The sequence below is a fragment of the Cnephaeus nilssonii genome (assembly GCF_951640355.1).
Source record: "Cnephaeus nilssonii genome assembly, chromosome: 6".
In the NCBI taxonomy this organism is placed as follows: domain Eukaryota; kingdom Metazoa; phylum Chordata; class Mammalia; order Chiroptera; family Vespertilionidae; genus Cnephaeus; species Cnephaeus nilssonii.
The window spans coordinates 22,268,831-22,283,151 of NC_137077.1; the positions used below are offsets into that span (position 1 = coordinate 22,268,831).

At 39.5% G+C, this 14,321-nt stretch overlaps 1 protein-coding gene across 1 annotated transcript; it reads left to right on the top strand.

The window, feature by feature from the left end:
* Positions 1–4,387: 4,387 nt before the first annotated feature.
* Positions 4,388–11,927, top strand: CLEC1B (C-type lectin domain family 1 member B; the record flags this gene model as incomplete). Its single annotated transcript, XM_079775956.1, has 6 exons — positions 4,388–4,451; positions 5,071–5,169; positions 6,370–6,492; positions 6,629–6,780; positions 10,095–10,201; positions 11,713–11,927. The coding sequence occupies 6 exons, from the start codon at positions 4,388–4,390 to the stop codon at positions 11,855–11,857; spliced, it is 690 nt and encodes a 229-aa protein (XP_079632082.1). The 3' UTR covers positions 11,858–11,927.
* Positions 11,928–14,321: the final 2,394 nt, after the last annotated feature.

Genomic DNA, 14,321 nt, shown 5'->3' on the forward strand with positions numbered 1-14,321 from the left:
GTGGTGTGATGAGGGAAGTTGTTCTAAATTCTGAAAAATAAAAATTAGGTAGCAAAAATCTAAGATTTTATGCTCCATAAGGACTATTACCATGACTTTGTCCATGAATATTCACCAATGTCAGTGTTTGAAACAAAATGAACATCACTTAAATATTTGCTTTAAACTAAAAGAGATAATTTATGTAATAGTGCCTCTTAATCTCTAAAATATTAAACAAATAAAGGTTTTTATTCCAAATTCAAACTCATAAGGCTGTTTGGACTAAAGAACTATTTTTTCAGGATGGTGTTTTTTTCCCAGTTTCCTGAGCTATGAAAAAAGGGAATAATAAAATATGGCAATAACATGCCTTGTAGTGTGATTAAGAGATATCTAGCAAAGCCCCTGGATTTTGGAAAAGGGGAGGGGAAGTTATTATATCTACTTGCTTTTTCTGCAGTTCTCTGATTAACTGTTGCTGAGTAACTCAGCTTGTATTTATAGGATATGTATAGCAAGAAAGCAGAATTAAGACTAAATGTTATCAGGAGTTCCTTTGACCCTGAGAGTCTCTATACTCAACTAGCGTATACTTAACACTGCAAAGCCATGCTTGGGGAATAAAAATAAAGGCAAATATATTTTAATGAAACAAATCTAAATATAAGACCCTTAGTCTGTGGCTAGAGTAATTGAAGTTCCAAAAACAATATGAATTACAAACCAGAAGCTAAGATAAAGCAAATAAATATCCTCTGAGGCTTACTGTTACCCTAGTTCAGCTTTACCTACTTCTGGTGCTAAATGTGCAGTTTTAAGAACTCATGGGTCAAACTCAAGACCAGCACCTTCCTGGTGGTTTACAAAAGGAATAAATGGACTATTTTTATAATTAAGCCAATTAGCCAAGACCTAGAGAATATGGTAACCCTGACAAAGCAAGCTAATTGTATGCTTCATACCTTCTTAAAGTGTCTGTTAATTGAACAAGAAAATGTTTACAAGAATTATAAGTGCTTCCAAATGCCCAACCATCTTCATTTACATATTTGATTTAATTTAACTGTAAATTTTCATAAGTTACGTACATGGTTATTAAGGGAACAGAGCCATGCTTTATTGAAAAGATGTCATTTGAACCATAACCTCCACATTCTTCTTTCTGTCACTTGGGCACCATATTTTTCAGTGTTTCTGTATATTTTAGGGGGAAAAACAATACTAAAGTAAGGCAGTGTCAGAAAAAAAAGTGAAAAAGAGAGGAGATAGATGAGAAGAAAACCCCATGGCTTGGTAGGTGAGTAGATGTGGGCAATAGAAGAGAGGGAAAGTCAAACATTCTCAGACTGTGGTGGCAGATTGGGGTGATCAATGTTAGGAAGAGTGAACAGTCCACTTTGACTGAAATAAGTTACTCGAACAGAAACAGAAGTAGATAAATGGTAGAGTAATGATCTGAAATTACCCTGCTTATGATTGGGAATCACTGAATATTATAGCTGAGATAAGAAACTCAGTGACAAGTATGGGTCTGGGAATTTTAAAAATTTGATTACTTAATTTTTAGAACATTATTGAATTTGACTTTTATTTAAAGTGGGATATTTTATTAAGGATTGGGTTTTGGTGAAAATACTCAAATCATGCTAACTTTGAGTTTTTAAAATCAGCAATGCCTTTCATGCTTGTTTTGTTTATTCTTTTTACCCCTTAAAATAGTTTGAGGTGTGTATGGAAAGAAATTTTAAAATAAAAGATTATTTTATGTGAATCAACAAAGAATTCAGAGTGAAGGAGATAACAGGAAGAAAAATATATGTATACTAGAGACCCAGTGCATGAAAATTCATGCACTGGAGGGGGAGGTCCCTCAGCCCGGCCTGCCCCATTTCACAGTCCAGGAGCCCTCAGGGGTGGGAGGCGACCCAGCGATCAGGGGAAGGCGACACCCCCATCACACCTCTGCTGCTGCCACTGCTGGCAGTGCAAGCCTTGGTCAGCCCTGGTTACCTGAGCCTCGGGCGGCCCTGGGCGGCTGGGCAGCCTCCATCTGAGGCTTGCCTGCGCCTTGGGCATCAGTTGGGCAGACACCATCCAAGGCTTGCCTGTTCCTCAGGCTGGCCCTGGGCGGCTGGGGGGCTGAGGGGACTGGGGGACTCCGGAGGCAGGTGCGCAGAGTGGCTGGACCCACTTGGGGGCAGGCACGGCCATGCTGCTTGCCTGCCGCCCCAACAGGGATAAGGGGACTGGGTGCCACCATCTTGTGGCTATGGGTGCTGCCATCTTTGAGGGCGTGCCAGTCAATTAGCATATTCCCTCTTTATCAGAACAAGATGTGATAATTAGAAAATGAATAAATAAAATATCTGCCATGAGATCCTATGTAATTACTATATTGAATAATAAAGTCTAACACTATTAACTGAAGAAAGGGTAGAAATAAGATAATTAAGAAGACAAATGCCTAATAGTTTCAGAAGAAGAGTAGCTTTTCTGGCCCTGAAGTTTTAACAAAAATATGTAAGAACTACCCTAGGGACAAAGTAGATAGCACCCTCACCAATATTTTTCTAGTAAGCACAGCAGCTAGCTTTCTATGGTTGTTCTTATAAATACTTTCAATTAAGCTAAAAGGACAATTAAAAATCCATTTCATAAAGTTAAATGTGTGGGAGATCTGGATGTCATATGAAGGCAGAAGCAGCCTCACTTATCTGTATCATCAGTGTGAGCAAACAAGCAGTTTTTTTACTTTTTTATTTATTAACTAGAGGCTCAGCTCACTAAATTCATGCACAGGTACAGTCCCTAGGCCTAGCCTGCAATCAGGGCCATCTTCCCCGGCTACCCACAGCCAGCCCCACCCCACCCCCACCACCCACCTCGGTTCCCCGTTCACCATCGGGCGATCGGAGCCTGCCGGCTGGGGAAAAGGATTGAGAGGTGGTCAGTGTGCGTCATAGTGACTGGTTGAGCGGTCATTCTGGTCGTTCTGCCGTTAGGGTACATTTGCATATTATCCTTTTTATTATATAGGATAGAGACTTGATGCATGGGTGGGGGCTGGCCGGCCTGCCCTGATGGGGGCCCCAGACCGGAGTGGGGGTCCCTTCTGGGGGGCAGGGCTGGCGGGGTGAGGGGCCACCCATGCCTCTGATGAGGGTAGGGATCCCTGCTGGGGGACGGGGCCAGCTGGGGCAGGGGCCGCAGGCAGTTTCCAGACCGGCCATGCCCCTGATCAGAATGGGGTCCTTGCTGGGGAGCAGGGCCAGCTGGGGCGAGGGGCCACGGTTGTTCTGGTCTCTGGTCATTCTGGTCTTTCTGCCATTTCGGTCGCTGGGCTTTTATTATATACGATTCTACTTCTTGTTCCAAAAATGACTAAAGAATGGGACAGATTAAGTAAACTGCTCATATGCTAGACATTATAAGACTTCAATACATTTAAATCAAACTAAGTGTTGTTTTTGAGAAATAATTAACATTAAAATTTTGTTATGACAAAGGTTAAATGTGTGGAATAAATAATATATCATGATGTAAAGTACTAAGAAAACATTTCTTCTCCAAAATAATATCTCTTCAACTATAGCACCACTATGCTTAATATTACATTATTTCATTGAATTACGATTTTTCCAATCCTGGGAATTCACTTGAAAGTGCAAACATTATTGAAAAGTAATAACACATCAAGTCACTAACTCTGCGTTATTTCACTTTATTTGATGTTGTCTTTTGATGCCTAAACCTGAGAAATATGATGCCTGCCTCATGTGGAATCCATGAATTTATGAAGAATTTCATTTGAGAAAGATGCAAGTATTTGGTTGAATTCTAGGTCATAATTACAAATAGCTCCTTCCAACGTAAGTCCATGAAATATCTAACTAAGCCCATATTTGATCAACTGCTATTAGCTTTTTCTCCTCACAATAGAATAGACTATATATTTACTGGTGTTTTGCCCCTGAATTCTCATCAGAAAGTAGTTTATTTTAACAACGTGATCCAGACTCTGTTAGGGTTAAGATCAAGCATGAACTTTTGTTCTTTGAAAGGATACAGATGATGGGATATCCCTCCATTTAGAGTTGAAGATAAGGAAACGAGAAACAAATGCTGTTATCTACTCCTTTCAACAAGTTATTATTATTTTTGTGTTTTTATGTTCAAGGTTCATGTATCCCTAAGCAGCTATGAAAGGGCTTCCTGGAAAGAAAAAACAAAAACAAAACAAAAAATGGGAAGAAAAAAACCCAAAAACCCACACATCCCCAACTCATGGCTCCACCTTATGAGAGAGAGGAGGATCACAGACTGACAGACACTGAAATAATAAAAGTGGACACTACATTTTGCAAAGTCATTGGACCCTGAGCTCACTTGCAGAGCAAAGGAAACCATGCAGGATGAAGATGGATATATCACCTTAAATATTAAAACTCGCAAGCCAGCTCTCACCTCAGGTAAGAATGCCCAGAGCAAGCCATTTGAAAATTAATTATATAAATGGGTCAACTCTAGTTTTCTCTTTAAAAAAAAAAAACTAGTATAGCATGTATAGTTTTATTTTCCTAAATGGACTTATTTTCCTATAGCATTTGAATACTATCCACATAGATTCAGATAGACTTGTTTAGGCAGCAAACAAGAAAAGATACAAGCAAGGAACACTACTTTACACTTACAGAGTTTAATGCCAGAGGGACTAGAAACCATGAGGATAAAGGGAGAGAATGTTTGAAAACCCCATTTTTTAACATGTCAGCAAATGGGTTTGATTCTCTAGGTCTTGCTCATTAAAGCAGTTACTTATGGGAATGACCACAAAACAAAACAAAGACAAACACACACAGTGTAAGTTATATTTGGACTCAGAGAGACGTGCCCTGAGAATGGGAATGGATGTATGGAGTAAGGGTGGGTTGTGCTTACGGTTAATGATCACCAAGGGAACATGGCAAGATCTGCCCATGATGCTGTTTACATCACTGAAAAAAATCCGGAGAGGGCAGGGCCAGGAGGGTCGCTGCCCCATAACTATGCCCACACCTGTTCCCTGACATCTTTATTGTATGTCCACAGTTGAGCCTGCGTCCTCGTCATTGTGGCGGGTAATGGCTTTGATTCTGCTGGTCTTGTGCATTGGGATGGTTGTTGGACTCGTGGCTCTGGGGATTATGTGTAAGTGTTGACTCATTCAATGATTGCATGTGAGAAAGGCAATACCTGAGGGTCCTGGTGTATGCCACTGAGCTAACTGTATTTGTCACTACTCCAGTATTGATTCTATCCGTAGCTGCCATGATATTGTCATTAAAGGGGAACTCTGAACTTTCCCTCCTGATTAAAATCATCTTTTAGATTTCTTATTAGTTAAAAATTATTTTCAAGAATTTTAGACTGGTTCTTAAGTTTCTCCTCAGTATATTTGCACGCTATCTTTTGAAACTTTTTTTTCACTCTCCTGCCTATCTTAAGATCCTGCCAACAAGGAATTTTCTCCACTTTACAAATAAATCCTGTCCCTTGTCTGAGATTTTGTTCATTCTATTCCCTCTATTTTCCCTATAAACCTAAAAGCCCTCCAATGCCATATTATCATCTGTTTAGTTGTTGTTTGTGTTCCTCTATATTTTTTCATAAAATATTTTAGAATCATCCATTCAACATTTTTTATTTATGTGAATATCACAGTACTTTTAGCATAAAATAAATTAATATGCATTTTTAAATAAATGGATATTTTGGTAATACATGGAAAACAAAACAACAGAGTTTATTCACCCACATGAAATCCGCTTAGAAATTTAAACTTTCAAAATAATTGCTGTGGGAATGCGATTTGATCATGGCATTTTTTCTTATTTGTTATTATCTCCTTCAAATAGTTCACTTATTATTTGGGATAACCCTGTCAGCTTTTCTTAGTTCTTAATTTGTTCTTTATGCCCCCTCCTTTTTGCCTTGACCCCTTTTCAGCACTCATTTATTTATGTGTATCTAAAACAGTGATTTTCAACTGGTATGCTACAAGAATGTTTAAAACATGCATATACCTGACTACTTCGTCGGGGGCACTGACTTCTTTTCCCTTAGATTGTCAAATTTAAAAAAAAAATGACAACATCACACAACAATAACCATCCAGTGTGAATGAATCAAAATTATACCCTTTTTATTTGTCAGATTAGCAAAAAATATTTCTGTGTGCCTCAGTTTTATTAATTAGTTTATGTGTGCTATGAGATGAATAAGCTTGAAAATCACCGAGCTAGTAAACACTTCATAGATTGATAACCCTAGTGAAATTAGTTTATTGAAAGATCCTTGCATTACCCTTATTATCCTTACTACAAATTATTAACTAACTTTCACATCTAGCTGTCACGCAGCAAAACTATCTACAAATTGAGAATAAAAATCTCTCAGGAATTCTGCAACAATTATTAGCCAACCAGTTCTGCCAAGATTTAATGAAACCATCAGAACAAAAAGACAGTTTCAGTAAGTATGATTTGGTAACCGTATCTCTCCTACCCTAGAGTCTTTCTGTAATGCTATCTGTAGAAAACATTGAATTTAGAGGAAAAGTAAATCCTACGTAGAATAAAAGGATTTCTATGCTTGATTTCTCCTTAAGGCCATAAGGACAGCCCATGTGACAAAAATTGGAGACATTATGAAGGCAATTGCTATGGATTCTTCCGGCACAACCTGACTTGGGAAGAGAGTAAGCAGTACTGTGCCAACATGAATGCCACTCTACTGAAGATTGCCAGCCAGAGCATTCTGGTAAGGAGATTCCCATGCCAAATATTTTGAAATCATAAGGAGAAAAATCTGAAGTGAAAAATTTAACTTAAAAAAAAAACCACACATAATTTTTTTCTCATGCCTTCTGGTTTGTGAGAAATCTGAGAACTTTATCAAGCTCAGTAAGTATCAACATGTTTTATGTTTTTTATTTTATTTTTCATTCTCTAACAAGTGAACTTGGTCCAATTCTAAATATCAAATATAATTAATTGATATTAACATAGACATATAATCTAACTTTTGTGCGGTCCAGGGTGTTATAACGAAGCTTTGTCTTTGTGCCTTTAAAGAACTGTGGAGCTGAAACCGGTTTGGCTCAGTGGATAGAGCATCAGCCTGCGGACTCAAGGGTCCCAGGTTCGATTCCGGTCAAGGGCATGTACCTTGGTTGTGGGCACATCCCCAGTAGGGGGTGTGCAAGAGGCAGCTGATCGATGTTTCTCTCTCATCTATGTTTCTAACTCTCTATCCCTCTCTCTTCCTCTCTGTAAAAAATCAATAAAATATATATTAAAAAAATAAAATAAAATAAAATAAAATAAAATAAAATAAAATAAAATAAAATAAAGAACTGTGGAGTTAGTTGCCTCCTGTAAGCACCGAGACCGGGCATAGAACCTGCAACCTGGGCATGTGCCCTGACTGGGAATCGAACCCATGACCCTTCCGTGCACGGGACAAAGTCCCAACCGAGCCACGCTGGCCAGGGCCGCACACGGAAGTTTCAGAGGCCCATTGCTTAGAATAGTGCCTGGCCCATGGGAATGGTCCGGCACCTGCTGCCTCTTGGGGATGTTGGCCTTCCTGGTAAAACCCACTCCCAAGGTCTGAGGGACCCTGAAGACCACCTCAGAGGCAGAGAATCCCACGGGGTCAGGAGTCTCAAACCTTTGAGTCAGTTGTAAGGGCTCTGAGTTCACAAAAAGGGAAACTGAGGCTCCCAAAAGGGAGACTCATCCAGCACCCTCTGAACCATGGTGGGCAGCACGAGCAGGAGACCCCGCACCAGAACCCCAGGAAGCGGGCAGGGGCAGGAGAGGCAGGTGAGGCTCTGGCCCTGTTCCCCCGCCCCGCTGGGTGACTTGGGACAAGCCAGACCACCTCTCTGAGTCTGCTGCCCCAGCAAGGAAGCTGCGTGCTCTAAGAGGCTCAGGCCCAGGAGGGCTCTGGACTCACCCCTCCGGAGCCCCCCACCGTGGAGCCACCTGGCCTTCCTGTTTACTCAAGGCCCCCCTGGAGGCTGGGAGGCGGCAGCCTTGGCCTCTTCTGCTCCCCGCTTCCTTCCTCTCCCACTTCAGCGCCTCCGGCCAGGCCCTCAGGGCCCCCGAGGCCAAGACTTAGGAGCACAGTCCAGTGGGGGCAGCTGAGGCCACCACCCAGAGGGCCTACTGAAGACCACACTCTCTCTCTCTGGGACCCTGAGGTTTCAGAGGCGCTGGGCCATCCCTCTGGCACCTTGGGACAAGCCATTTCCTGGAGTGTCACTGGAGACATGAAGACTGTCCTGGATCCGACACCAGGCCCACCTCTCAGCCCACCAGTAGAGGATGAGGACACAGGGACCTTAGAGGTGTCCCCTGCTCCCCCTCCTCCCTGTCCCTTACCTGGCTCCCGCCTCTCTGAGCTCCCCAGTGTGGGCCTCCCTCCCCAGACAGACCTGCTAAATCAGAAGCAGCTTTTTAGCGAGACCCTGGGGAGATTCGTGTGCCCTTAAAGCCAGATGCTGCCCAGCTGCCCATCCTGCCTGGTTTTAAAACCCTTGGGAGCCTCACCTATCCGGTAACCTTGTCTGAAAGGCTTCCCCTGAACATCTATGATATTTACATAGACATATAATCTAACTTTTGTGCGGTCCAGGGTGTTACAATGAAGCTTTGTCTTTGTGCCTTTAAAGAACTGTGGAGTTATTGCCTCCTATAGGCACCGAGACCGGGCATAGAACCTGCAACCTGGGCGTGTGCCCTGACTTCAGTATGACTCTAATAAATAAGGACATTTATTAGAATGTACTTCAGCGTGCAGGAAATTCAGGGAATGGAGGAACAAGTCCAGCGACACCACAAGGAAGCAACAGACACATCTGGAAGGAGGAATTTTCTGCAGGACAACCGGTCCCTTCACAGGTCAATGTCATAAAAAGAAGGAGCGAGTCAGAGGTTAAAGTTAGACGGACAGGTCCTGGATTGCCTCCCAGTTTTAACAAAGACATATTTTGGGGGAAATTGCATGTGGACCGATTATTACCTATGATATTAGTGTTAACTTAGTGTCTTCGAAACTCTGAGTTGTAGCTATATAGCAAAATGTCCTTATTTATTAGAGTCATACAGAAGTCACACTTTGGGAGTGAACTTTGTTCATATCTGTACTTTACTTTAAAATACTGCAACAGCAATAAAACAGAAGTGAAGGAAGTATGGGAAAATGTTAACGATTACTAAATGTTGGTGATGGTGTATGAGTGTTCATTGTATTATTTCCTCTAATTTTGTTTGTTTGAAACTTTTTATTAAAAATGAAACTTTCTGGGCCTCCCATCGCCCTTTTGGGAAAGACTAGATACTTGGGTTGGCATTCAAGGCCCTGCGAGCGTGGCTTCTATCACCGACCAAGCTTGTCTCCAGCTAGGACACCCCTCTAGCCTGCCTTTCAGCCCCCACGAATGCCTCAGCCCTCCCTTCACTCAACGGGTCCTCTCCACCTCTGCAGCTCTGCAGAGCGGTTCCCTCTGCCCTTCCATGCCCTCTGCCTCGTGGTGAAGTGAACTCCTAGGTGTCTTTAGGGCCCCACTCCAGAGCTCCAGGTCAAGGAACCTTCTGCCACCCAGGGCCCCTCTGAGCTCTGTGCTCTGAGCTGCCTAGAACTGGTCTCAGGTGAGTAGGTCTGATGGAGTTTTGCGAGCATGGGTCCGCTCCTGGTGCCGGGAGTCACAGCACAGTGGGCCAGGGCTTGTAAGCCTCCATGGCAGGTGCTGGAGTGCTGCTGAAGGAACAAACGTGCATGAAGAAAACCCTCAAAGAAAGGTTAATAGGAGCAAAGTTTGGCTAGTGGTTACCAGAACTTTTAAAATTTTTGTTTGTTTTCTTTAAGTTTTCAAGCCTTTTTATTTTTATTTTTTTGTGAACAAAGTGATTCTATGGTGAAGAATTTGGGTCAGCTTAGGTTTTCATAAATTGGCACACACCTGAATTCAGGAAGCTGTAATAAGAAAATAAAGATAATGATGATGAAGAAAAAAAAAAAAACTGTGTAAGTTTTCTGACCATTACTTTTATCTGTGTTTGCAATAGGAATATATCAAATCCAGGACTGGATTAATTCGTTGGGTGGGACTGTCCCGACAGAACTCCAATAAAGTCTGGAAGTGGGAAGATGGCTCAGTTCCCTCCAAAAATATGTGAGTCACAGGCCACTCAGAATATAGCAATTTTTATTCCCGAGATACTCTATCCACTTGGGTACAAGTTACTTATAAGTTGGGAGATAATTCTGTACCCTACTGTGGGTTATATAAGCGGAAGCTGAGTAACTTACACTCTAATCCTAACAAGAGAACACTGATAGTAAGACAATTATACTTGTTATATTATCCCATTCCTCTGTTCTTTATCTCAGTCACAATCCACCTCTATTCCCAATATTTTTTTCTCACTCATTTCTACTGACCACTTTACTATTGGAACAGTTTATGTCTTTTTTAGCTTAATCTAATTTTCTTCATATATTTTTACAAGAAAATTATCTTTATTATTTTGTGGTTGAAAGTTATTCACGGATTCTTTTGACTTTTTTTGTAGCATGTACCTACTCTTCCACCCTAGGGCTCTCCAGGAATCAGACTCATCATCATTCACAAGGTGGTTCTGATGTCCTTGTCATAAGGCTCCATCTCTCTGCAAATAATCCAGTCAAAGGAGCCAATTGCATTGAGTTACTTAATGTGGCTTTCCAATCTTCAGTCTCAACACCTATTGTTTATCTTGTATATCAAAACTGCAATGTTTCTCCCACTAAAAGTTAAACTCATTAACCAAAATTTACACAATCTGATTATTACATTTTAATTAGTTTATTTACAAATATTTATTAAATATTTACTATGAGTAGGAGACGAGGATACTTCAACTACAAGCAAGTTTTTCATAGACCTTGATCTCCAATAACTTGCTGCCTCATTCACAATATTGCAAGCAAACTGGTGTTCCCTCCGTTCTTTCAGCAAATCAGTATCCCCCAACTATTATGCAAGTTCCCCAGTAGAAAGGACCTTGTCTTTCTTAACCACTCTATCATTGACACAGAAAAAAACTTTGGCACATAGTAGGCATCCCATAGATATGTAGCAAATGAATTAATAAATTACATTTTTGTCCTCTTCTCATAAGCAGTGTGGCAGAGAATATAAACAAGTTAACAGGCAATACAATATAAAGTGCTGCTTTTTATATCTTCTATTTTATAACATAAACCTTTATTTTGAAGATACTTTATCAACTTACTTTTCCATGAGCTCATTTCCATCCTGTGCAACTACTTTCCCTCTGAAGCTCATCTAAATCCTACCCTTCCTTCAAGACAAAACTAAGGTATTATCTTCTATAAAAGATAAAAAGATAAAGCCTTTCCAATTACTTCAGATTCCCACCCATCTCTTCCTCTGGACTACTATTGTACCTACTGTTCACTTGCTGTTTAATCTTATTCTATTTTAAGTTATTATTGACCGATTCAAATGGACATACTTTATACTCCCAAGCAGATTGGCAGTCTCTCAGTGATCTGAATGTTGTTTGTAACTTTCTTTTCCCATAATTTCATCTCCACTTTATGTAACAAAATTGTACACAGAGTTTTATTGCTGATTGTTTGGCTTTCAAAGGAACTCACGTCTACCTTTTTCATTCACAGGTTTGACCTTTCTGAAAATGCAAGAGAAAATATGAATTGTGCTTATTTTCATAGTGGGAAAATTCACCCTAGCTTCTGCAAGAACAAACATTATTTAATGTGTGAGAGAAAGGCAGGCATGGCAAAGGTGGACAAACTACTTTAATGCAAAGAGACGGGCAGGTTGTCACAGACAAATGCTTGATTGTATAATAAAAGATCTGGATGAAAGAATCACTAGCCATAAAATTACTTATTTCTTCCTTTATTCCCCTTGGAGTCACCTTAACATTATGTTTCCTACCAGCACCACGTAGTCCCCTCTTTATATATCTCTTTATATGAAGGGGTAACTTGGTCTCTTCTTTATACATCCAGAAGCTAGTCTGTGAGTTGATCTTTTGTTCTCAATGGTGCTTTTCCTATTAATTTCCCTTCTGCTTGTCTTCCATTCCTAATTATGTCAACATTGTATTATTCACTGTATCTTCAGACCTAAGATATATTTTCAATTGGAACAAAACAGATCCAGAGAAAGAGAAGCATAGATCAGACTGTCAAACTTCAGAGGGAAGGCAGGGGATGGTGGGGGTAAAGGGGAAAGGTCAACCAAAGGTCTTTTATGCATGCATAACCAATGGACACAGACACGAGGGGGCAGGGTGAGGGCATGAGTAGGGGGATGGGGGGCAATGGAGGGATAAGAACTCATATGTAATACCTTAATAAAAAAAAAAAAGAAAGGTTTGGACTTAGATTACTTAAGCTGTGCAAAATATTTAAGTTTGAAAACCATTTAAAATATCCAAGTTTGAAAGACATTATGAGGTGGTGGGAAAAATAAGAATCTTGGAATCAGAGAATAATTTAGATGGTGTGATTATCTAAAGTACAACCATGGGCCAATTATGTAGTCTCTTTAACTTCCATCTTTGCATATTTAAAATAGGATAATACCTATCTTATATACCTCAGAGTTCTACAACATAGCATAAAACTTCAGAGTATTAACTATATCAGAAACTCCATGAAGGCAGACACCTTGGATTTCCTGTTTGCTAAGGACCAAGCACAGTTTCTGCCTCACAAGAAACAGAAAAAACTAGTGATTTCTCATTGTGTATAGCTCATTACAAAACATCAATTTAGTAAAACACTATGCAAATACTATTTCTATTCTAAATCTACCTCTTGCAAAACTCAACAGCAGTAATTTTCTGTGCAAAGAAGAGAAATAAAGTTTGCAAGAAACCTGATGGAGTTTAAAAATGAGTAAATGCTTCTTATCAAGGCCATAGGCTAGGAGACAGATCAGCAAGTAAAAATACTTTATCTAGTTCTTTTCCTGACAGTTCTGTGCTTGTTTTTTTGCTGAGTAACTCGTGAAATATTTATAGACATGGAGAGAGGCACCCTTTAACAGGATAATAGGCAAAAAGTGCATTTCCTTGCCACAGCTTCTCTGAAGGTACACTTTCTTCTTAAATTAGTGCTAATAAAATTTATAAACATGATTCTCAAACTTCTCAACTGAAGTCTTATGTTTTTAATAAGCTCCCTTAATTGATTCTGATATGTCAACTTCAATAGATTTCAACTAATATTACTCTAGAACTCAATCCCTATGTGGCTTTTGTAAGTTACTTAGTCTCTTTCAAACCCAGCTTTTTTGTGTCTATAAAATTAGTTTAATATTATTACCTTACTCATGAGGTAATTGTGAGGATTATTGTGATTATATAAAGCATCAAGCAGAGTACCAAGCATGTAATGAACACTCAATAAATGTGTATTACTTTTACAGCTTTGTATACTAAGATTGAAAGATATTTAGGTCTTTATCTTGTTTTATACTATCCATAAATGAACAGGATTTTTTTTTTTTTTTGCGGGGATGGGGGATGGGGAGAGGGAGGAAAAACAGAAATACCTCAGATTCTGCCTCCACTTAAAATGTCTCAAGATCTTGGCATTTTCCGGTTAGTATCATTATTTTTCTATTTTAACTTTTATTTAGAGAAACCAAATAGAAACTAATAATTCCAAAAACTATATAAAAATCAATCATATCTCTGGACTTTAATGTTTTATGTCCCCCAAATTTCCTTCTTTATACATCACTATGGCACAACAAAATTTCAAAGACTAATATTTCAGTGCATGGCAAAAATGTAATTAATTACAAATGTGACCAATAAAATTATGCTTACAGAGATTCTTTGTTTTTTGTTTTTGTTTTTGTTTTTGTTTTGGTACTCATATCAAAAGCATTTTGTACATGAACTCGGAATACCACAGATTTTAATAGCATAAGTACTGTGACCAGACCATTTGATTTCAGATACTAACTCTTCTACTTACTACATAAGTAAACCAGTAAATAACTTGACTTCTCTGTGCCTCAATTTACAAATAAGTTAATAGTAGCACCTATATCATAGATTTGTGACAATCACAATAATTCATGTCAAAGCCCTTTGAAACAGTACTTGGAAAATAATGAATAGTAAATAAGTATGATTAAAAACATCAAATATAAAACAGGTAACATATTAATCTTCTATTAGGAGAGCCCAATGGTATTAGAGAATGCAAAGTGCTGATGAAATTCAAGAGAATCTAGAAATTAA